The 25,044-nt window shown below is 51.2% G+C and overlaps 1 protein-coding gene across 1 annotated transcript in view; it reads left to right on the plus strand.

The window, feature by feature from the left end:
• Positions 1–17,363: 17,363 nt before the first annotated feature.
• The window catches only part of FN1 (fibronectin 1), a 77,332-nt gene continuing 69,651 nt past the window's right edge, over positions 17,364–25,044 (plus strand). Inside the window, exons 1-5 of the mRNA XM_048483538.1 lie at positions 17,364–17,671; positions 17,819–17,947; positions 19,351–19,488; positions 21,283–21,414; positions 22,257–22,394. Coding sequence (XP_048339495.1) covers positions 17,485–17,671; positions 17,819–17,947; positions 19,351–19,488; positions 21,283–21,414; positions 22,257–22,394 — 724 coding nt within the window. The 5' untranslated portion in view covers positions 17,364–17,484. The remainder of the gene's footprint in view (positions 17,672–17,818; positions 17,948–19,350; positions 19,489–21,282; positions 21,415–22,256; positions 22,395–25,044) is intronic.

The raw sequence follows: 25,044 nt of genomic DNA on the forward strand, positions 1-25,044 counted from the left end.
ATCCAAGGCCACCATGCAGGCCTAGAAGGATGGGGGGCAGATGTGGCTGCATGAGGTAGAACCTTTAGAGGCCCCTTGAGTCTGCCCCACCCAACATGAAAATGAATGTGGGGGTTGCTGGGAAGGGGCCAGACACCTTTGGCAGGAATGGGGGCTTATTGTAAGGAATTCCATAGAAGCAGAAATAAAAGGCTTTTTGGGTGTAAAAGACCGTTTATTCAGACATCCTAGAAAGCTCACGTACACGCCGTGGCAGGAATAAGATCTCCCGCCAGAAGCACAGGTTATAACTCTGTCCATCCCATCCCCCTCCCGGTTTCCCATGGGAACGTAGGTCTCATCTCCCTCGCAGAGATAAGGTCTCCGCCGCAGAAGCTGGCCCATCGCCCGGGTTGTGGAATGTAGTCAAGGCCAGGCGGCTACCCCGCTCATCAACACCACTGAATCCTTTACACTCTGCCTCCCTTAAAAAAGACTTCTCCCCCCCAGGTTTGTGCGGAAAGGTGCGATGGAAAGCAGAAATGAGGGCGGGGGCGTCAATATTTTCGGAATAAACCCATTGATTATTCCCAGAGGAATACCCCACCAAAGAGGCTGAAAATTGCAAGCGTTTGCGATTAAAGCGAGAGTCCAGGATGGCGTCAATTTCGTAATGCTGGTGGCCATCAATAATAGTCGGTGGGGGTCTCTCCGGCGGGTCGTGCCAGGCATCGGAAACGGGAGCCTCCTTGAGTAAACTGGAATGGAAGACAGGATGGATATTACTTAGAGAATTAGGCAAGTCCAATCGGGCAGTGACATCATTAATCACTTTAGTAATCTGAAAAGGTCCCACGAATCTTTTGCCTAGTTTTGAAAATTTATGTACGTCTCTGAGATTTTTGGTAGACAAATACACCCAGGCTGCCCACACGCAAAGGGAAATCCGGCGGTGCTTATCAGCTTGAAGTTTTTGGGAGTCTTTAGCCTGCTGTAAGGCAGTCTGGACCATTTTCCACCCCTCGGCCAGAGATGAAATCCACTGCTGAAACTCCGGAGGATCCAATGCTTCCGCAGGTAGTTGCGGCAACGGAGGGAAGGACCGACCAGACACAATTTGAAGGGGTCTTTTGTACTGCTATGAACCGCATTATTATAGGCGTATTCTGCAAAGCGGAATTAGCTCGCACCAATTGTCTTGGTGGTAGTTGGTGTAACAACGTAAATACTGCTCCAGGGTTCTGTTCGTTCTCTCTGACTCACCGTTACTTTGAACGTGGTAGGGGCTGCAACCGCCGGGGCGGCCCCCAACAAACCTAGAAAAAGCTTTCCAGAACTTTGAAATGAATTGGGGCCGGGTGGGAGACCATAGCGGAGTGTAGACGATAAATATGCTGAATGAACAGACGCGCTAGCTTAGGAGCGGAGGGATGGAAGCACATGGGATGAAATGGGCTTGTTTAGAAAATAAGTCCACCACCACCCACAAGACCGTGTTGCCATGACTTTCTGGCAAATCCGTGGCAATAAAATCCATGGAGATGACTTCCAGAGGCGGGAGGCCACGGGGAGAGGTTTCAACAGACCATGGGGTTTTCGGAACGTTCTTGGCTTCCGCACAAACAGAGCAACCTTTAATATACGTCTCAATGTCCTTGCGCATCGCGCGCCACCAAAATTGACGGCGGGCCAAATGCAGAGTTTTTAGGAAGCCAAAATGTCCAGCTGAGCGGGCATCATGACAGGCCTCGAGAACCTGCTTACGGAGGGGGGAGGCACGTACCAACAATCCCCCCGCCGCCAAACACCATTCTCCAGACGCAATTGGGAGTCACCTTCCTCCGCCGGTGGCTCGCGCAGCCCCGCCTCCTCGAGTTCCCGTAGGAAAGGAGAGACCAGGCTGGGAATGGGCAGAGAAGGAGGAGTGGACGTCTGAGATCGGGTGACAGCCAGCCCCAATTGGGAGGGGGAGAGAACAGTGCGCGGAATGTCCCGTAAGCTGGCTCCACCCCCCTCCCCGGGTAGGCGCGAGAGCGCATCAGCCAGTTTATTGGTTTTTCCGGGGGAAAAATGGACCGTGAAAGAGAAACGAGAACAGAAATCGGCCCAACGAAGTTGCCAGCGGACATCTTGAGGGGTGGAGAGGGCGGCCAAGTTCTTGTGATCCGACCAAACTTGAAAGGGGTGTTTAGCCTCAACCAGTGGCGCCAAGTGGAGAGTGCTACTTTGATGGCCGCAGTCTCTTTATCCCCTACAGTCCAGTTGAGCTCAGCACCGGAGAATTTCTTTGATAAATAAGCACACGGAACCAGCCTATCATCTTTATTTCTCTGCAACAGGGCTGCCCCAAGCGCTTTGTCTGAGGCATCCACGTGAACCACAAACGGGAGATCTGGGTCAGGGTGCTTCAGGATAGGTTCGGTAGTAAAAGCAGATTTTAAAAGCTGAAAGGCTGTCTGACATTCTTTAGACCAGGAAAGGGGGGCCCCGGGCTTGGCAGTCAGTGGATCTTTACCCTTAGTGCGTAAGAGGTCTGTGAGTGGGAGAGCGAATTGGGGTATAAAGTCACGATAGAAATTAGCAAAACCTAGGAAAGATTGGAGTTCCTTTCGGTTGGTAGGGGCAGGCCATTGGAGGACTGCATCAATCTTAGCAGGATCCATTTTTAGGCCCTCGGGCGAGATCCGGTAACCCAAATAGTCGATAGAGGTTTGGTGGAAACAGCATTTCGAAAGTTTGGCAAAGAGGGAGTTGTTGAGCAAACGTTTCAATACTTCTCGAACCAATGCTTCATGCTCTTCCGTGGTTTGTGAATAAATTAAAACGTCATCTAAGTACACCACTACTCCCTTGTACAATAAATCATGGAGAACTTCGTTGATAAGGGCTATAAAAGCTCCGGGGGCCCCACTTAACCCGAATGGCATTATTAAGTATTCAAACTGTCCAAACTTCGTGTTAAATGCAGTCAAGTGTTCATAGCCTTCCGCAATTCTGACCCTGTAGTAAGCTTCTCTCAAGTCCAACTTAGTAAAGATGCGTCCCTTGCCCAATGCGTCTAAAAGGTCCTTGATTAATGGCAAAGGGTATTTATTGGACAGTGAGACTGCATTGAGTCCTCGGTAATCTGTGCAGAGCGTAAAGACCCATCTTTCTTTTTTACAAACAATACAGGAGCAGCATGTGTGTGTGTGTTTTGAAATTAGCCCGCCCGATATGAACCGGCGAGCGTAGCTGTTCTTGTCTAAGAAGGCACGAAGTTCCTTCTCCTCGATTGGGAACTCATCGCGGTAGAATTCTACGCTTTGGGCAGTTTCGCCCTGGCTGTATTAGCTACTACGATATTGCAGTCAGTTGTCTCTATGGGGTGGCAACTGATCGCATTCTTGCTCCTGAGAATACTCTGGCTACAAATCCTGGTAAGCCGGTGGAATATACCGGTAGAATCGAGGAGCAATTAGAAGCCGCTGCATCGCTGATGAGAGCCAGGGGGGGGGGTATGTCAGGAGAAGCCGAAGTTTTCCCCCCAATTCATGTGTTACTCCGCAGGGAGTGGTCAGTGAATCTCTAAGATCCTTTCTTCTTTCCAAAATGAATTTTTGGTTCATGCAACAACAACCATGGCATGCCCAAGAACTATGGAGTGTTTGGCCACTGGCTTACCAGAATAAAACTAATTTTCTCCCAATGGTCGGGCGAAGCGTGAGAGGAGAACCGGGTTATGCGTTTTTGAAGTGGGCGGGTCCTCCGCTCCCGAGAGGACTGCCGTCCACTTGGGTGAATGGTATCGGCTTAGCCAGGGGGACTTGGTCTAGACCCTAGTTCCTCCGCCACCTGGGGCCGCGATTAAAACAATGGGAGCACCCAGGAGAATCTACAAGGGCTGAGGCTATAATACGAAAGTATGCTTAGCGGGGTTGGCCAGAAACAGCTTGGATCGTAATGGGAGCGCTTGCCTTCACTCACCGCTGTCTGGAGTCGAACCCATAATCCATGGGGGCTGAAGAAAGGCAAACAGCTGCTTCCCTCCTTCTGGGTCGCCTTCGGTAACTGCTCTTTAGACGAGCTCTGTTGGGGGCTGCCCGGATTTGCGTGGTGGCTTGGCAGATGGGGATGCGCTACGTCCGGAGCGGTTGGCTTCTGTTTTTTTTCGGGCAGTTGGCGGCTAGATGACCCGGTCCTCCGCAGTAAAGACATTATCAATCCCAGTTCGGCGACGGCAGCTCGAGGTGAAGATCTCGGTAGAGGCGGCTGGAGCTTGGCAATTGGTGTGGTCGCGAGCGGTGGTTAAGTGAAGTGAAGCGGTTTTTGGGCGTAGGCGGCCCCCGGCACGAGCGATACTCTAAACGAAGGCGCCACTCTGGGATCCTAATTCGATCCAATCAGCAATAATGGTCGCGTAGGGATCCGAATTAAAACACCGCTTTCACGCAGTTTGCCAGTCGACAGCATCCGAGAAGTATTCACATTTCATACGCGCTCCAGGCCACTCAGGAGGGAGTCGAGCAGCAACGCCGCGACGTAAAATTCACGGGCAAATTTCTGCGTAAACGAAGCGGTTGCCTTGCTGAATAGATTTGATGGTCGCGGATAAGCTTCATTTTTCAGCGTTGAACCTTCGGATCTTGGAAAGCGCAGCCCTTAAGGCTTAAGGAGGAACGCCGGCACCGTCGGCGCAGTATCTTCATCTTGCAGGTTCAAAAGAGTCACAAACCAGTCGGCTGCCGCCCATCCAGGACGCGAGCCAGATTGATGTCCCGTGATTTTTTTCGCGTTCAGACCCGGGTATAAATCGTCATAGTCCTCCATATGGGCATCGAGTTGCAGGATGAAGCGCAGGGGAAGTTTGGAAGCGGTCCCATCCCGAAACGGGCAGGTATTGGAGGTCTTTGTAATATCCTCTCTCCACGGCCCTTTACCACTGGGGCCGGCGGATTGCGCAGGTTGCTAGGCAGCGGCGCAGGGGGGGCCGGAGTCGGTGGAGGTGGAGGTACCAACGCCCGGTGTCGCTGGTGTTCTGGTGGGAGCCGGTCCTTGGAAGGTGGCAGGACTCCAGCAGGCGTTAAGCCTCTCTGGCGCTTCGGTTGTACCCAGTGAGCAAGCGTAGACTCCAACTTGGGAAACGTCCTGTTCTGCTGCTTCTTCAGTTCCCTCTCCAAGGCGCAAGCCAGCTCTCGCTCCTTGCGAAGGAGTCAATGCATCCTGGTGCGCATGCCAAAGAAGCTGCTTTCTCTCGTTCCAGTTTGGCCAGTTCGATCTCGTTGAACAGCTGCAGTTGTAGTTCACTTTGCGTACGCCAGGAAGCGCTGGCAACGCCAGCGCGTTGACGCTGTAGAGATCCAGTTTGGAGTGTTCCAGGACTTTATCATGGACTGATAGGTTCTGCACATATTGCCACTTGCAGCTGCAGCGTCTTTGGCACGGTCCAATTCGAAAGTTGGATTTCTTTGGCGCTGCTGTTCCACGGTCTCTCTGCAGGTTTTCACGCTCTTGCTGCAGCTGCTCGCCGTTTCTCTTCCCATAGCTGGCTATGTTCACGGGCTCCATGCTTCTTGGGCATCTGCGCAGTCGGCCCACTTCCTCATCCCAGCTCTCTTCGATGGGAGAGGGAATAGATCCGGATGGGAATGCAGGCTTTCTTCCGGATTCCTCTTCATCTGAACGCATGGGGACGTCGTGCTCCACCGGTGGCTCCACGGGGCATCTCAAGGTGCAGCTGCTGGTCCGGATCTGGGGGTTCCGATCGGAAGCTGGTGACGGATACCCCTCCCAATCCCCCGTATAGTCCCAGTTTCAACGGTGGTCTTGAGGGCCGGGCCCCAGTGCTATGCCACGGTAGATTCTTAGGAGCATCACCAAAATCACGGTAGTCCAGGAATCGTTCAATGGACTCCCCTGTGTTGCCGCATGAAAGGTGGTCAGGCCCGTCTCCTCCGTGGACAGAGTTGCATCTGAGGTTTGTAATCCATACCTAAAAACGGGCAGATATCCGGATCCATTAAGGCTCGATCCATAGATAGCGCCCCAAACGCATCATGTAAAGTCCCCATAGAGTGCGCTCTTCTCGTCCCTCGTCCTTAACGGAGTAAGGGAAGACTTCATTAATGCGATCACGAAGGATCGGGAAAGAGTCACCAGCAGACCCGTTCTCCCGCCGGTTCCTCCAAATCCAGAAGGGAAAGCTCGGAGCCCTCTTTGGGGGCTACCGAACCTTCCACAGGAATATTCAACCTCTCCATGCCGAGACACCAGAGGTCCACTGCACTAGGAAGATAGATGAACGATTGTTTCCTGCCACAATGTAAGGAATTCCATAGAAGCAGAAATAAAAGGCTTTTTGGGTGTAAAAGACCGTTTATTCAGACATCCTAGAAAGCTCACGTACGCGCCGTGGCAGGAATAATATCTCCCGCCAGAAGCACAGGTTATAACTCTGTCCATCCCATCCCCCTCCCGGTTTCCCATGGGAACGTAGGTCTCATCTCCCTCGCAGAGATAAGGTCTCCGCCGCAGAAGCTGGCCCATCGCCCGGGTTGTGGAATGTAGTCAAGGCCAGGCGGCTACCCCGCTCATCAACACCACTGAATCCTTTACACTTATGGATGATATCTTCGCAGATGTTGCACCAGGCACCATCCCCCCCGTCCGGTACACCTCTTGTGAATGGGACTGGAGGTTGGGGGGGGGGGCGTTCTGTGCATCACCAGTTGGATGGCTTCTCTGTGCTGATCTTCACCACAAGGCCTTATACACAAAACAGCTACGATGGGCTGATTTCTTCTCCAAATGCGATTTCACCCTACATTTTTTCCCTGGGAAAACAATTTTTTTAGCAGACACACTCTCCCCGTTGCCCCATGTCCCAGATCACAGGGAAGCCAACCACTCAACTATCTTTACACCAACCCAACTGGGCATAGCCATTACAACCCTCAGTAAAACACGAGCAGCGACAGACACGGACCCACCACAGTTACAGTCTCCCTGGGACAGGCTCTAGAAAGCCAATTTAGATCCATAGGTCGAGATGATCCTAAAATTAAGGAATTGGTGGGTAGGGGGAGATCCAAAGGAAGAGGGAGGGCTATGGGGGCACGAGGGGAGGTTGTATGTTCCCTCTGCTTTGCAAACTAAAGTGTTAAAAGATCGTCATGATGTAAAGTCAGCCAGACACTTTGGACTTGTGAAAATGCTGCATTTAGCCAAAAGGCAGTTCTGGTGGCGCCCCCTCCTGCAGGATGTGGAAGCCTATGTCAAGCGTGCCGTGGGGAAAACCGTGCCAGGGAAGCAACTGGGTTCAGCCATTGCTGGCCCCGAGAGCTCCCTGGAGAGTGATTTCAATGGATTTTATTACAGACCTGCCCATTAGTAGGGGAAAGACGGTAATTTGGGTAGTTGTAAACATTTTCAAAGTAAGCACATTTCATACTATGTGCAGGGTGACCCTCGGCCCCAAAATTGGCTGAAATGTTCGTAGGGCAGGTCTACTGGCTACATTCGGCGCTGGATAAAATAATCTCGAATCAGGGAAGCCAATTCGTGTCATGGTTCTGGAGACATTTTCTGAAATTGTTAAGAACAAGCCAGCTGGATCAGACCAGAGTCCATCTAGTCCAGCTCTCTGCTACTCGCAGTGGCCCACCAGGTGCCTTTGGGAGTTCACATGTAGGATGTGAAAGCAATGGCCTTCTGCGGCTGTTGCTCCCGAGCACCTGGACTGTTAAGGCATTTGCAATCTCAGATCAAAGAGGATCAAGATTGGTAGCCATAAATTGACTTCTCCTCCATAAATCTGTCCAAGCCCCTTTTAAAGCTATCCAGGTTAGTGGCCATCACCACCTCCTGTGGCAGCATATTCCAAACACCAATCACACGTTGCGTGAAGAAGTGTTTCCTTTTATTAGTTCTAATTCTTCCCCCCAGCATTTTCACAATGAATGCCCCTGGTTTCTCAGTATTGTGGCAGGAAAAGAGAGAAAAATTTCTCTCTGTCAATAACATTTTTCACCCCATGCATAATTTTATAGACTTCAATCATTATCCCCTCAGAACGTTTCCTCTCCAAACTAAAAAAAGAGTCCCAAACGCTTTCGCAGCCTTTCCTCATAAGGAAGGTGCTCCAGTCCCTCAATCATCCTCGTTGCCCTTCTCTGCACTTTTTTCTATCTCTTCAATATCCTTTTTTTGAGATCTTGCGGTGCACCAGAACTGAACACACGAATTACTCCAAGTGTGGAGTCGCATCTTCACGGGTTTTTTTATATATATAGAGGCATGACAATCTTTGCAGTTTTATTATCAGTTCCTTTCCCTGATTATCCCACAGCATAGAGTTTATACCTTTTTTCACAGCTGCCATACATTGAGTTGAGCATTCCCATGGAACTATCGAATTAAGACAGCCTGAAATCCCTTTCCTGGTCTGTGACTGACGTAGCACTTTGACCCCTGTAGGCGTCAGCCAATGTGAAGTTTGGATTTTTGCCCCTATGTGTGCATCACTTTGCATTTTGCTACATTGGACTGCATTTGCCATTTCTTAGCCCACTCACCTAATTTATCAAGGTCCGCTTGGAGCTCCTCATGGCAATCCTTTGTGGTTCTCCACCCACCTCTACATAATTTGGTATCATCTGCAAACTTTGGCCACCACGGGCTACCTACACCCCTTACTTCCAGGTCATTTTATGAATAGGTTAAAGAGCACTGGTCCCAATACTGGATCCTTGTGGGGACACCTCACTCCCACATCATCTCTCCATTGTGAGAAATTTCCCATTTTACACCTACACTCTTTGCTACCCTGTTTCTCAACCAGTTTTTGAAATCCATAGGGAGGACTTCCCCTCTTATTCAGCCTTCATTTACGCTGAGTTTTCTCAATAGTCTCTGGTGAGGAACTTTTGTCCAAAAGCCTTTGAAATCCAAGTAGACAATGTCCACTTCAGTTCCTCCTATATCCACATGCCTATTTTACATCCCTCAAAGAACTCTAGTAAGTTTTTGTAAGACAGGGATTTGCATCTGCAAAAGCCACATGCTGACTCTTTCTCAGCAGGTCTTGCTTTTGTACATGTTTTATAATTTTATCTTTAATGACAGATTCTACTAATTTACCAGGAACAGATGTCAAACTGACTGGCCTGTAATTTCCTGGGTCCCCCCTAGATCCTTTCTTAAAGATTGGTGTGACATTGGCCATCTTCCAGTCTTCCAGGGGATGGAGCCTGATTTCAAGGATAAGTTGCATATTAAAGTGAGAACATCCAGCAATTTCATGCTTGCAGGCTCTTTAAGAACTCTTGGAGTGAATGCACCAAATCTGGGCCAGGGATTTGGTAGCATTTAGTTTATCGGCGATGGCTGCCAGAACTTCTTTCCTTTGGTCTACCACTTCATCTCTCGTTAGTTCCTTCTGGATTCTGCCTCCCTACAGCTTGGTTCAGGTGCAGGAATTTTCCTCACCTCCTCTTGGAGTGAAGACAGATGCAAAGAATTCATTCAGCTTTTCTGCAATCTCCCTGTCATCTTTTAGCACACCACTTTGTTCCCTTTTGTCATCTTAACAATGGGCCCTACGGCAGCTTCCGCTTGCTGGCTTCCTGCTTTTGATGTACTTGAAGAACTGTTTGTTGCATGGTTTTGACATGTTCCACAGCCAATGCGTTCCTCATAATCCTTTTTGCTTTACCTCCCCTTTACACAGCCAACTCTGCTTCTCTTTTGCCACCATTTAGTGTTTCTCTCTGAAATTTATTCTTTATCATGTTAAAGTTTGGACTTCCATTTTCTAAAAGACATCTTTTTTTCCCTAATAATTTCCTCAACGTCCCTTGTTAACCATGGTGGCTTTCTTTTGGACTGGGCGCTGCCTTTCCTAACCTGTGGAACACATTCCAGTTGAGCTTTTAAGACTGTGTTTTTTAAATAACCTCCAAGCATCTTGGACATTTTTGACTCTCTTGATTTTCCCTTTCAGCTTCCTGCGCACTATCCCCCTCATCTTTGAGAAATTTCCCTTTCTGAAGGCGAATGTAACTACATTAGTAGTTGTCACTTGTTCGCATGCAGAGATACTGAATCTGACAGCATTGTGGTCGCTGTTCCCTATCGGCTCAACAACACTGACTTCCCGCACCAGGTCCTGGGTCCCACAAATGTTGGGGGTAGAAGAGGGGCTGTCTTTTGCATACTATGCCCTTGCAGATGCCCAGACCAAAAGATTAAATGGGGTGCTGGAACAATACCTAAGGTGTTACATGAATTACCATCAGGATAACTGGGTTGAGTTGTTGCCTCAGCCTCCACATGGGGGACCTTTTGGCCAACACTCATTCAGGTTTGCAGGGAGGTGAAGTGCAACTGTTCCTCCAGCGTTTGCAGGGCTGGCTCTACAGCGCTCTGACCCTACATGGCAACAATCAGTCACAAGCCTTTATTGGCATAAAATAAACATACAAAATCAGCATACAAAATTTGCCCATTATTGCTCACAATTATAGACACTGGTACTAAAATACTAAATACTAAAATATATACATGGTCCTTCTGTAACTATAGGACATTCCTTCAGCTAAGTTAACTCACTTAAACGTCATCGGATACTGACAGAAGCTAGCAAAATTACTGCTGGCTATATGTGGTCATAATACATAGACATTGGTTGGTATTCATCTAGACTTACGTCTATTATTGTTAGCAGAAATTTTGCTACATTCTCACACACTGTGGGATCCATGTTGTTCAAAAGCATAGGTATCTTAAGAGCATCAGTTAGATTGTTATACAGAAATGGGATAAGTGCAGATTGTGACATTCTGATTTTTGCAAACCTTACACAATGAAAGAGGGTATGATCGAGTGTCTCCACCTGACCCATATTGCATGGACATAGCCTCCTCTGTTTATCAATTTGTTGATACCTCAGCCTCCACATGGGGGACCTTTTGGCCAACACTCATTCAGGTTTGCAGGGAGGTGAAGTGCAACTGTTCCTCCAGCGTTTGCAGGGCTGGCTCTACAGCGCTCTGACCCTACATGGCAACAAGCTTCTTGGTCATGCAGTAACCAGAAGCGGAGACCAGAGCGCAGTGGCATATTTACCTAGAGAGGAGGAGTACCCTCTGTCCCCAGGCGCCACTGATCTGGTCACGTGGGGGGCACAAAATCGCCCCCCATGTGACCAGGAAGAAGGCAAGGCAGCAGGAAGTCTTTGGGATCCTTGACCCCGCCCACGTCATCATCGACATGGGCGGGGCCAAGGAAGCCCGAGGACACCGCCCCCTCCAGCCTTGCCCTTCCTCTCGGCTCCCAGCCGGCAGCGGCAGTCCCTTCTCACCCTCCCCTCTGGGGAGAGCAGAAGTGACTGCCGTTCCCTGTCCTCCGAGAACTGCTTTTATAAGCACTGAGGCCAGGGGCGAGGCTTGGGGAGGCAGGACCAATTTGTCTCTGGGCGCCATCTTACCCCAATACGCCTCTGCCAGTGGGGCTCATAGTCACACCACAACATTGCCATGTGCTGCTTCCTGGGTCCCCTGTGACTAGACAATTAGCCATGCTGGCAGGGGCTGATGGGATTTGTAGTCCATGAACATCTGGAGAGCTTCAGGGTGCAGACCCCTGGACTAGAGATAGCCAGCCTCTACAGCCTCTAATTTCCTCAATAACTTCAATATTAACATTGTCTTTATTTTCAAAATGCATGCACCAGTTTTCCACAGAAGTTACAGAGAGTGACAAATTTATTTTTATTATTTTGACCACAGAATTTTTCAAAAGTAGTGGCAAGCAATTTAGGAGAATCAGTATGATAGAGATCTGGGTTTGGAGTAACTCCGTTTTTCTGTGGGAACTCCAAACTTTCAGACCTCTCTGAAGTAAACGGGAAGGGCAAACGGAATAATTAAAGACGACAAATCCATCCAATCAGTGTAGAACGACGGATGGTCTCTAACAGATAACTGGTAGAGGGCATTCACCCTGGCTGTTTGTAGTTCGATCTATGGAACAACTTGTACCTTCAGTCACCTACACATCTAATTTCAAGTCAATAAGATGACCCACTGGGAGTAAGAGAAAGAATTTATTCTACTATGTGTGAGTTTTATGGACCAACTATCAGGAGAATATCTTTAGAATGCTTGGAGTCCCCCCCCCCCCCAATAAACATGATAATGTTTTCAAGTTTGTATTAAACTTTATTGGTAGGAAAGATAGAGGTGGTTAATACTTTGGTTGTTGATCTAGTGGGGGATTAAGACTGATCATTTTCTGATCCCAGGAGAAAGCTAAAGCGGACACTAGAACCACAGGTGTCAAACTCGCGCCCCTCCAGGTGTTATGGACTACAGTTCCCATCATCCCCTGCCAGCATGATGCTGGCAGGGGATGATAGGAACTGTAGTCCATAACATCTGGAGGGGCACGAGTTTGACACTTTTAAACGTCCTGAAACAAGCAGGAGGGAAATCTGAAATCTACCAGAGCACAGCAGACTTCAGCTTGCAGCTGTGGTGTGGTGTAATGACTAATGTCAGGGATTCCTTTGGAGAGATGTTGCCAGCACGAGGGATTCTGCTGCTACTTGACTGCGCAGCATGAAAATGGCAAGGCAGCTGTGATTGTTTCAATGTTATTTTGTTGAGGGCTGCCAACCTCCTGGCGGGGCCTGGAGATCTCTTGGAATCATAGCTGATCTTCAGGCTACAGCTAGGGCTGCTTTGCTTTGGAGGGTGGACTCTATGGCATCATATCCTGCTGAAGTCCCTCCCCTTTCCAAACTGTGCCCTTCTCAGGTTCCATCTTGAAATCTCCAGGAATTTCCCAACCTGCAGCTGGCAACTCTACTTGGACTGTATTGCTTAGAGCTCATTTTGTATTATCAATAAAAGTGCAACCAACAGTACATATGATGTGACCTTTATAAAAAGCACAGGTGGATTCCTATGTTTTCAACACAAAATGCTTCCAAACTGCCTTACTTCATCTTGCAGCTGGATGCGCACATGCAGGAGTATGATGACTTGTACCGGTCTGAAAAGGAAAAGGTGAGGGATATTGGGTCGGTGCTTGACGGAGAGGCAGCTGAATGGTTCGTGGAATTGTTTGAGTTGGAGGCGGATGAGCTGAATTCGGTAGCTGAACTTCTCCAAGGTCTCCGACTTCGTTTTGAAGATCGCGACGTGGTTGAGAAGGCTAGAAAAACCCTGAAAACCATTAAGCAAGGAGACTGCCCATTCGCCGATTTTGCACGTCAATTTCGGGCGGCTGCCAGCAAAATACCTGACTGGCCCGATCATATGAAATGTGAGTACTTTTATGAAGCAGTGGATCCTGAAATCCGTAAGTGGGCTGTCATGCATAATGAACCCCGAACCGTCGCTGAATGGATCGAAGTGGGCAGCCTCATCTCTGGCCGGTTTACTTCCGAAAGGCGCCGACGTCTGGGACTTTGCCTCTACTGTGGAGAATCAGGCCACATGGCTGCCAATTGTCCGAAGAAACCCAAACCGGTTGCAGGATCCACACCGAAGAAAACAACAGACACCTTGTGAGATAGGTGAGGCTGAGAGAGTTCTGAGAGAACTGTGACTGGCCCAAGGTAACTCAGCAGGCTTCATGTGCAGGAGCAGGGAAATAAATCAATTTCACCAGATAAGAGTGTTCTGTTTATGTGTAGGAGCAGGGAATCAAACACAGTTCTACAGATTAGAGTCCACACTTCTGCAAGTCAGTTAGCAACTGATATTCCAGGTCAATAGACATGGCTTCAGTTCTTCTGGTCACTGTATTCTCAGAGGGTGGCAACATTTGGATTGCAGACATGATTTCATATTTATTGTGAACACTTTCAAAAAGCCATCACCAACAGCCAAAAATACCTCTTTACACAGCTCTCCATCTTCAAAAGATTTCTTCCTTTCCTCATGCAAGTTTACAACTATAAAAAATGCAACTTTATAAAAAAATGCAACCATAAAAAATGCAGAGGTGATGCTTCCAAGCCAATTTTGATTTCAGTTCAGAGATTTTCCTTTTATGAATCTTAAAACTGAGTGGACAGTTCTTTGAAAAGGTGCTATGTTGTGACTTAAAGTGTCTTTCAACATTGTTTATTTTTAGGATTGCGATAGCTGAGGAGCACAAGTACACAACTTTGCCTGCCCAGTTAGAATTCAAAAAGTAGATCCTGGGGTTTTTTTTTTTGACATGTGCAGAAAACAGAAAAATGTTAAATATGCAGTTTCTTGCTCCCTCCCCAAAGCAGGAGCTTCCGAACTCTTCTTGGGTACTGCCGCTGGGAAGGGAAAGAACTAGCTGGGGGAGAGGGCTTGTCTCCCCCCTTCTTTCAATCTACTTAGCTTGGGAGGAAAAGAAGGTGACTGGCACAGCATTTGGGAGGAAAGGGTTAGGTGGGTGTCAGTACAGTACATTATGCTAATTTGATTATGTGTTCCGCATGGCAGTGGGTTGGACTTGATGGCCCTTGTGGTCTCTTCCAACTCTATTATTCTATGATGCTAATAACAGGAAAAAGAAAAAATATATATGAATATAACAATAGGTATAATAATAAGAGCATAAAATGCAAACAATAATAAACAACATAGAATACATACACATAAACATATTTAACTAATGACTCTATATTATTTCCAAAAGTGGGTGTCAACAATGGCAGGAATAAGGAGGCCAAATGGACCAAAGAGATTACTGCAGCCAGGTCAGCGGGAAGCTCTCTTCCACATATGCTAAAACAAACGCCAGGTCAAATCTGCCACATTTCCAGTGATGGGTGTGCAAGAAAAGGTATCTGCGGATGCCTTTGGGCTAGTATGTGTTGGAGACACCTGCCTTAGAAACTAAAATGACTGAACTGAGGCCACTGTACTTGGTCACACGGAGAGAAGACAAGAGTCACTGCAAAAGGCAATAATGCTTGGAGAAGTTTGAGGCAGCAGGAAGAGAGGAAGACCCAACATGAGATGGATAGACTCAGTCAGGGGAGCCACAGCGGCCCTTGGTTTTAAAGTGCTGAACGAGTCTGAGAACGATGGGATGTTCTGCAAGACGTTAATTAATCTGGCTGCTGTTAGTTGGAAGCAACTTGACAAAGGAAGCCAAACCAGAGCACAGGTTGGGGCTGCAACTGGGGAGCAAAGGGTTAAATACAGTCGGTGGGTGTGCAGGCTCCTGCCTTGTGCGTGTGTGTACGCACGTGTGTGACCAGCAGGAAACTGGCTGGCAGGAAGCTGGCAGGCAGGCCACAGGAGCCCAGATGGGCAGGGGAGAGTCAGGACAGGCTGGGGTGGGCAGAGCTCAGGGTGGAGCAGGGCAGGGCCACGGCAACAATCGCAAGCCTTCTGGCTGCTGCTGAACCAGTGAAGCTTCTCTGTTCCTGTAGCCTTTCATAGCAGGGTCAGATGCCCGAGAACACCCCCCCCCCCCTGGACTTAAAGTCCCAGCTCCTGTCCTGGAGAGAGGCAGACCCCCAGCTGATGGCAGTGTGTCCCTGCTTCCCCTCCTCCCAGGCTCTGGGAAAGACCGGGTGGGCGTGGGACCTTAGCAGGCCTCCTGCCCAGGAGAACACTGAACACCGTCGGTTGGGTGAACAGGCAATAGTGATAGGGGGACCTCTGGTTTTACTAAATGACTCTGATCTTTCGACAACAAAGGTGTCTCTTGCGTTCCAGAAGAGGGACAAGAGAGGAATGCTTAAGTTAAGCAGCGGATACTTAAACTTAATGGCTGATAGGGGTGTTGTGGGGTTTCCGGGCTGTATGGCCGTGTTCTAGTAGCATTTTCTCCTGATGGTTGTCCTGCATCTGTGGCTGGCATCTTCAGAGGATTCTCAGGAGAAAATGCTACTGGAACACGGCCATACAGCCCGGAAACCCCACAACACCCCAGGGATTCTGGCTGTGAAAGGCTTTGATAATACATTAATGGCTGACACTTCGGCTTAGTGTTCTATGCCTGGAGAGTGCTGGAGATTATTAGATTTTAGGATGATGCCGGTTCAATAAGAGCTTGAATGAGAGGGGTCTCTGGAGGGGTTAGTCAGGAAATTAGGAAGTGAGATTAGTTTGCTGGACTGGCAAGGAGTGTTGATGACATCAGTTTAGCCTGGTCTTTGTTTCACAGCAGCAGGTGAGCCACAGCTGGAATTGGGAACCAGCTTCCCGACCTGAGGCGATTATCTTTTCCTGATGGCATTAGGAAGAGGCACAGCTTCTATCCCCAAGTAAATGCAAAAGTGGGATCCTTGCACAGAGAGATGACACTGAGCAAATGCAGCAATGGCGCCCCATCTTGGCACTGGCCTCCTAGCCCCCCTCCCCCGCCCCAAGGTTGGCAGGATAGGTAGTGACCCTGCTGTCCTAAAAACAGGTCCACCCCCCCCCCACTCACCACGGGTCTGTCTGGTAACAACTAGCCAAGTTGAACAAAGGACAATGGTCCAAATTCCACCAAGGAAACATCTGGAAGCCGCTTGCCCAGGTGCAAGAGCGGATTTGCGTGTGTGTCATCCTCATGGATTCTGGGCCGCAGCGTGTGGGTTCGTCACCCAAGGTCAGAATGGCCGGGGTGGGTTTTCTGGGCTCTGGTCTGGTGGGGTTTGCTCCTAACCTTTTGCACACATCTGTGGCTGGCTGGCCTCTAAATCAGAGGCGTGTCACCGGAAGATGCAGTGTGACACAGTGTGGAGGGATGGGGGAGGGGTCGGTTTTGTCCACCTGGGGGGCACATCTGCCTGTGTGGGAGGGGGAGTTTGCTTCAAGTCGCATTTGCAGCTGCACGTGCCACCCCACTCCTCCGGCACCCAGACCTGTCCCTTGCCCCCCCCCCCCCCCCCCCAACCCTGCGGACTCTGGCCGCCCAAGGCCAGCCGCTTTTGTTTCCTGGCCGGAGACCTTTACTGGGGCTGAAGACCCCTCCCCGGCACCCCTAGTGGGCGGGGCCTCGGCCCCCCATCGTGAGTGAGATTCCCCTTTCCCGCGCTCCTGCCGCCCCGCCCCCCCGCTACAACTTCCCCTCCCCCTTTATGCACATCCTGCCTCATGAGCGCTAGTTCAGAGGGACAAAAGGCGCGGCTCAACCGGGCCCGAGGGGGCAGCCCTGGGGTGGGGGTGGGAAGAGGTGGGGCGGCGGGTCTCCTTCCCAGGCAGGGCGGGCGCGCCTACGGGCGGGCGGCTTCTCTGCCTTTGGTGTCCCGCCTGCCTGCCTGCCTGCCCGCCTGCCTGGCGCGCACCCATCCAGCCATCCATCCCCGGGCGGGCGGGCGGTGGAGGGGGGCAGGGGAGGTGTCCGGCGGGTCGGCCCCTCCTCCGCCCGGCAGGCCAATCAGGAGGCGAGGCCGGGAGAGCCCGCCGGGGCGCCCCATAAAGCGGCCGGGTGGGAGGGAAGCAGCCCCGCAGCCGGGGAGGCGAAGCGCCAGAGGGAGAGCGAGCCAGGCAGGCAGGCAGGCAGGGAAGGCGCCCCACCACAGACAGGCAGAGAGAGGGGATGGCGGGCGAGAGGAGCGGGCGGAGGATGCTGCTGCTGCTGCTGCTGCTGCCGCGCGGAGGGCGGCCGTCGGGGCTCGTGGTGCTGATGCTGCTCCTGGCGCTGCCGCCGCCGCAGCGGTGTTTGGGGGCGCCGGACCCTGCGGAGAGGAGCCCCCGCCAGGCGCCGCCGGCCAGCCCCAGCAAGCGTGAGTGGCGCGGGATGGGGGCGCGCGGGACGGGACGGGACGGCCGGTGGGAGCCGTCTTCCGCGGGGGGGGGGGGCGGCGGCGGCAGGCGCGGGCTCGGCGGGGGTGGCCTGACGGGCGCTGCCGGTCCCTTGTTGTCCCCCGCAGCCGGCTGCTACGACAACGGGCAGCACTACCAGATCAGCCAGCAGTGGGAGCGCACCTACCTGGGCAACACCCTCGTCTGTACCTGCTACGGCGGCAGCCGCGGCTTCAACTGCGAGAGCAAGCCCGAGCGTGAGTCCCCCCACCCACCCACCCCACGGCCGCCACGCGTCCCGCTCGAGGGAGGCGCCTCTGTCGGGGGGAGGGGGGTCCGTCCGGGGGTCCCGCCGGCTGGAGCCCTGGGGCGGGGGCGGGGGCGGGGGGAGGGAAAGCGAGCTCCTCCCTTGCCCGGACGGTGCTTTTCGGGGGCGCGGGTTAGGCGCCGTCAGGTAGTGGAGGGGGAGAAGTGATGGCGGGTGGGCGAGGCAGGAGGCCTTCCGAGGGGGCTGCCGGGCTCAGGCCGCCCCTGCTGAGCTCCCCTGCTCTGGCCTGCTGCCCGGGGGGCGGGCGGGGCTCCCTCCGCCTTTAGGGCTCCCTCAGGGCCGGGTCCAACCAGACGGGGGGGGGGGGGCTCCTGGAAGCCAAGGGAGGGGGGTCTGCCAGCCAAAGAGTGGCCCGGGCCAACCGAGTCTGGCTGGACCGGGCCTGAGGAAGCCTTCGAGGAGGAGGTGCAAAACTCTTCAGAGGGCAGCACGGATTGGGACCAGCAGCCAAGGCCCGCCCACCCTGGCCCCAGCAACTGTCTGCCTTCAGTGGCTTCCAAGGGACTGGAGTTTAGAAGGGCAGAAGAGAAACTCATCGGCCAGCCCGGAGCCCCCAACTACCAGGCCCCCCCCTGCGCTCCGGCCTCCCCACGCCAACATGTCGGATGGCCTAGCGGCCTCTGGGCCTCGTCCACCATTCCTTTGGTTTTTGAGGTTTTCTTCTTGGTACCTCAGTTCCACACAAAATGTGTGGAAGGGGTGCGGCAGAAATGGGACCACCAGGCCAGGGGCGCTGTAGTAGCGACTGACAAACTCTTCCCGAGGCCTCCGAGCGGGAAAGGAACCTGAGGACCATTTTCGGACAGGAAGGAGCCAGCCGCCTCTGGCATCCGGCTGCAGCCCTGGGAGCTGGTTTTCTTGCTAACTGTTGGGTTGCAAAGAAGTTGCACATGAACAGTTCTACTTGGTCTCATTCTGTGGTGGGTTTTCAGGCAGGGGCTAGGAATCCGTGCTCTTGTCAGGTATCAAAGCAGCAAAGAGGCTGAGCAGATGAACGTGTGTTTTGCAGCACAGAGAGCATCTGGGGCTAAATCTCTGGTGGGTAAATTCAGGTCATGCCTCCTTCTGTGGAGCGCCCGGCCTGGTGAGGCCTTCTCCGTTGCCAGTCCTTTCCTTGGGCTGGCTGGCCTCTTTGGCCGCAAGGCTTCCTCCTTTCTAGGATCTGGGCGGCTCACCTGTGGCAGCCGGTGATGCTTTGTCCTGCCTTGCCCCACAGCTCGATTGGTCACTTCCACGGGTTTCCCAAATTCCTTACACACAAGAGGGCTGATGGGTTTGGCATCTGAAACCAGCATGCTCTGCTATGTTGATATACCCTTTCCCTCCACTCAGCGGAAGAGACCTGCTTTGATAAATACACTGGATTGGCTTACCGGGTTGGGGAGACGTATGAACGGCCCAAGGACTCCATGATCTGGGACTGCACGTGCATTGGAGCCGGCCGCGGGAGAATTAGCTGCACAATCGCAAGTATGTCTTGCCTTTCTCACTGAAAAGCAAGTCGTGGATTACAAAATATCCCAAACAATTCAGTCAGGTGATGCAAGATGTCCAGTTTTCAGTGTGATCAGATTAGGATTGCAGAGCTAGAAAAAAGGGCCCACCGAAACAGTCTAATGCTTGGTACGCCATATTGCAAAAAGTGGGTTACAAAGATGGATGACGGGGTGGGAGAATCACAAGGGGATTTCTTACCCTACATAATTTGGTGATATGCTTGGTGTTGCAATGATGAGTCCTCAACCAATTGACACGCAGGATTCTCTCCTGTGCACCGATAGGTGGAGGGTTTGTCGTTGCAGCAGCATTCCTTCATCTGCCTCCCCGCTCCCCCTGCTGGGCCACCAGCCCTTTCCCCTGCCAGCCCTTCCTCGCACCCAAGACAGAAGCTGAGCCCAAAGGCGACCTGTGCTCTCCCTCCCCCAAACCCCACACTGAAGCCAGCCCCACCATGAGACCGCCACCAACTCTCGCTCCCACTGGCCCTGCCAAAACCCACACCTTTCCCCCAGCCACCCTTGCCTGCACCCAGAACTGAAGCTGCACCTAGCGGCAGAGCAGCAGCGACCTGCGCTCTCCTGCTCAGCCCCAAAAGCTGCCCCTTCCCTGCACCCCAACACCCACTTCCCCAGTCCCCACACAACGCTCACCCAGCTCCAGAAACCAACCTGGAGTCCCCTGTCCAGGGCTCTGGCCTTCACTCCCACCCTGCCCCCCGAGCCCCATGGGAAGCTCTTGGCCAACCGACATGAATGGTGAGTTGCGGGGAGGCGGGAGACCCACCGGGAGGGGGCTGTTGCAAGGTGGCTGGCAGGAAAAGACTGCCTCCCCCCTCCGCTAGAGGACGTTTCATTTCCCCTTGAAATGGGTTTTCCCTCTTAGTCTACAATAGCAGATGTTGCGCTAGATTGCAATCCCTTTCCCTTATAAAAGGACCTTCATTTTTTTCCAGAGACCATCAGCAACACAGCACATGCAATAGAGAAACTGAAAAAATGTGTTCTATGGGTCATGCTTCTCTCTTCCCCAGACATAGCGTTCAGACAAGCAAAATTGTCCCTGGTGATATCTGTTGGGTCATATCATGCAACTGGCGTTTTAACATGTAGATACGAATATGGGTTTAGATTGTATACGTGAAGCAACATTTTGCCACGAAGTTGGCACCTGTTCAATTTTTTCCTTCTGTTCCCATGTTATGAAAGGCAATGGTTTCTTTCTGCCAAATCCTCTTAGCAGTGGATATCAGTCGTATCGCACGACGTGTTGGAAAAACAGGAGCCCCTTGATTTCGTTGGCAGCAGTTGTTCAGATATGTGAAGTATGTCAGAGTAATTGGCATTGGGCTGGAATGGGTGCAAACCACATTTTGAATGTTACAAGGAACATCCATGGTGCCGTCATTGGGCATCTTTGGAGAGCTGAAAGACAAATGAAGCTGTGTCATTTGTGGCAGTTCTTTGCCCTCTGAATACGAGTGCTGCTGACTCCAAATGCTCACCTTCCGTACACATCCCAAGCCGCCGCCTCCTCCTCACCTTACGAGGTGGCTGGAAGACCCTCGCCCTCCTTCAGAGCCTGAGGCACCATCCCAGCGAGATCTCTGGCTCAGCGGGAGATTTTGCAGTTTTGCAGGGCATTTTGTTCAGAAGACCTGCAGCCCAGCTGCAGAGCATTCCTGGGGCCTTGGAGGATCCCTGGGCGTTCCCTGGCTGGGTGGACCAGCCTTGGTCTAAGACGGCTTCCTCTTTTCATCTTCCACAGATCGCTGTCATGAAGGCGGCCAGTCCTACAAGATTGGCGACACCTGGCGTCGGCCCCACGAGACAGGCGGCTACATGCTCGAATGTGTCTGCCTTGGCAATGGGAAGGGCGAATGGACTTGCAAGCCAGTGGGTAGGTATTCGTCTTGGGTGGTGTCTTTGTGAGACGTTTAGCAAGGTGCTCCAGACTCCAGTCTGTGGGACTCTTTTCAATAGTGGCTTGGCATAGGTGTGAGCTTTTGGGCTCTTTGTGGCAGTTGGCTATTGGCAGTGCCAATTATGTCACCTGTACCATTTGTCAAGGTTTTGGCCTAATTCTTTCTGCAGAAACAGTCTGGTTTGTAGCTGCTGCAACATGCTTGGTCTCGTGCTCGATGAAGGAGCAAACTTGAACCTGTTCTGTACCGTGTCAGTTGGTTGGCAGGGATGCTCCACCACGTCCCTTTCCACACAAAAATGTTTCCACACATAGAAATCTGGAGCATCAGGGAGAAAGGTTCCAGCTTTGACATGCTAGTTTTCTGTGTGTCGTTATTTTTTTCAAAGGAGAAACCTTCACTTATGTAGCTTATTTTCAGTCGAAAGCGGAATGGCACAGATAACACGTTTTTCCTTGATTAGATCTCGGGTGCCATTTTTCCTTACTTAACTTATTTGAGGTAGATATCATAGCTCCCTGGTGCCTCTTGGACATACAGTGTCTCTGATTGAGGATCCCACCGGTGGTGGGAGGGGCTCAAGTCACAGCTGACTTCCGGTGACCCCTCCTGGGATTTTCAAGGCAGGTTTGCCTGCCTCCGAATAGTGATCCTGGACTTCTTGGAGGTCTCTCATCCAAACACTTGTCAGAGCCTACCCAGGTTAGCTTCTGATGAAATCTGGCTCACAGGGGCCATTTAGTGCGTACTGAATGAAATTCTGTGAATAAAATAAGCGTCCGCCATCCTTTCAACCTTTCCTATTCATTCCCTGTAGCGGAACGGTGCTACGACAATTCTGCTGGGACCTCCTATGTTGTTGGGGAGATCTGGGAGAAACCCTATCAAGGCTGGATGATGGTGGACTGCACTTGCGTGGGAGAAGGCAGCGGACGTATCACCTGTACTTCCCGAAGTAGGTATCGGCTCATGCCCTTGGACCATGTGCGTTCAGCAGCCAGCAATGTGCAACAGGGTGCAACTCAACCAGAGTTTTCCTAAGTGGGGACTGCCAAGGTGGGGAAAGCTGAAGTCAGTGGAGGCAGGTAAAAAGTAGGTTGGCTGGTGGGTGAGAAGGAAAGTCTGGAGCAGGAAAAAGGGAAAGGCTATGGGGACTGCCAAGAAAGGGAAAGAAGAAAAAGTGTGTTGCTCCTCACAAGTCCTTCTGGGTCCCCTGTTTATATACATGTAATTCCAGCTTGGTATGTAACTATGAGACTGCGCCTCCAAATACACCCCCAAGAAAGCATTTGCTGGTGGGCTCTGGCCCAAAAAGTGTTTGGCTGTCCTTGACCAGGGCTGGGGTGTTCTCCCTTCCAAAACCGGCCTGGTGGAAGGCCCTGTCAAGTGAGACCAGGACACTGCAGGACCTGTGTAACAGAGCTGTTCCATCCAGCCCAGGATTGAGGGCGGCAATGGTATTCCCAGCAGAGCTGGCCTCCCTGCCCCTTGTTCTACCTCAATCCTTTGTGCTTTCCCCCTTTCCTTTCACCTTAGCTAGTTTGATTTACCATCATGGATTACTGCACCAGGAATGAAAACTGTTTGTATTTTAATGTTATTTATTACCACAAGCTGCCCTGAGCCCGTAAGGGGAAGGGCAGGCTATAAATCTTACAGTACATAATTGGCTAAGGGTTCGATCGTACCAGCAAGGAACCCTTAGCCAATTACAGTGCAGGACGCACAGGGACCCAAGTCTGTCCGTCTTGCACTCCTGTTGGCCATTTCCGGGCCCAAGGAGTGGCTGTTCCATGGCTGACAAAAGCCTCCTGCTCCCCACCCAAAACAAAGCCCTTCCCCCCCTCTCCCCCCCGGAATTTAAGTCGGACAGCCGAGGGCCCAGCAGAACCCCCCTCCTGCCCCCCTCCCCCCCAGAACTCATGTTGGGCTGTGGAGGGATATTTCGCTGTCTTTCGTTGCTGGGTCTGAAAGTGTATTTTTGATTAGAGCAGGAATTTCCAATTATCTTCTAAATGTTAACGGAATCTACGTTGTGGGTTTAGTACAAATGCTAACTAGACAAATCAATCCCATGTTTCTTTAAGATTACACATGTTTTGTGTGTCTTTTCCCAGGAACTGTTTCCCATCCCCCCGCAAAGCCACTTATTTATCTCTCTACTATGTGAGCTCCCTTAACAGGCTTATAAAGCGCCAGTTGGGAATTTGTTAGACAAATAATGCAGGGGGGCTGGTGAGCCACAGGGACTTGCTTGCAACACTCATTTGTAAGTGGACTGACTGGAATTTAAACCCTAGTTGAAGTCCAACATCTGGTCTGTGAGTTGTAGCTCAGCCCTCTGTTTATCTTGGAGATGATCCATGATCTCTAATCTCCCGTCTAATGCACAAAGTTTTCTGGGGCTTGCCTGCATATCCTATTTTGCTCAGAAATTTCCTGGATTCTGTGGACCTTTTCTGGCCACTTTGAGCCAGTCTCTGTAGAGTCATTTTGCTTAATAACCTCAGAGCAGAAATCCTTTCAGCCTTTTCAGATTCATTTTCTAAAGCTCAGGGGCCCTCTTTTGCGCACATCTCCTAAAATGTTTCTAACTCTCCCCCTTTTGTTCGCACTCACCCCCTTGAAACGCTTCCTTGCCGCTGTGACATGATTTTTTCCTTTGAGTTCTGTGTTGAATCGATGCTTCATAGCCTTGTGCTGTGTTCTATACTCCTTGTATACTCAATGCTTCAAAGACTGACCCACCAAATAAAAGAACAAACAGAGAAATGCTGCAGATAAACAGGCAAGGGGGCTGGGGGCTCAGAAAATGGCACCAGGTAGGAAGTTCAGGGAAGCAGAGAAGTGTGGGAAATGTAGCCAGTAGATGGCACAGGAACTGATGACATTTTCAGAACATTTAAGCCAGAGAATCATTTTAAAAGGGGATTCATTGAAAATATTTTGAGGGTGGAAATAAAATGTTGGGGTAAAAACAATGCGGAACTCTTTGGAGGAAATGTTTTATTTTCTTCCTCAAAACGTATTAAACGAATTGTGCACGAAAGCCCAGAGAGTTGAGAGATCATCAGAGCTCTTCTGATCTTCCTCTCTCACAGTTTACAATAATGAGATTCCTCATAATAGCTACCCTTGGAGTATGGGGGGCCGGTAAGCTAAATATGAGCAGCCAGTGTGATGCAGCAGCAAAACAGGCTAATGCAGTCCTGGAGTCTATCAACAGAGGCATAACATCCAAATTGCAAGATGTCATAGTCCTGCTGTACACGTACTGCATAGGCTGCACCCGTGGAACTGTGTGCTATTCTGGAGGTCTCATTATTTTTTCCATGGGGCCGCATAAGAAACAGAAAATATTGTGGAGGGCTGGGCCAAAAGGCAGGGAGGTGAGGCGCTTTTGAAAGCCCCGCAGAAGCTGGCAGCCAAGGCAACCGGCTTCTGCGGGGCTTTCAAAGACGCCTTGCTCCCCAGCAAGGCAGGGGGGCCAGTCAGGATCATCTGGCGGGCCGGATGTGGCCCGCGGGCCGTATAATGCCCAGGTCTGCCTTAGGAGGTGTTGAGCTCCCACCCCTCTCACTGGCAGTCTTCATGCCGCAGCTGAA

The sequence above is a fragment of the Sphaerodactylus townsendi genome, linkage group LG02 (assembly GCF_021028975.2).
Source record: "Sphaerodactylus townsendi isolate TG3544 linkage group LG02, MPM_Stown_v2.3, whole genome shotgun sequence".
NCBI classification, from domain to species: Eukaryota; Metazoa; Chordata; class Lepidosauria; order Squamata; family Sphaerodactylidae; genus Sphaerodactylus; species Sphaerodactylus townsendi.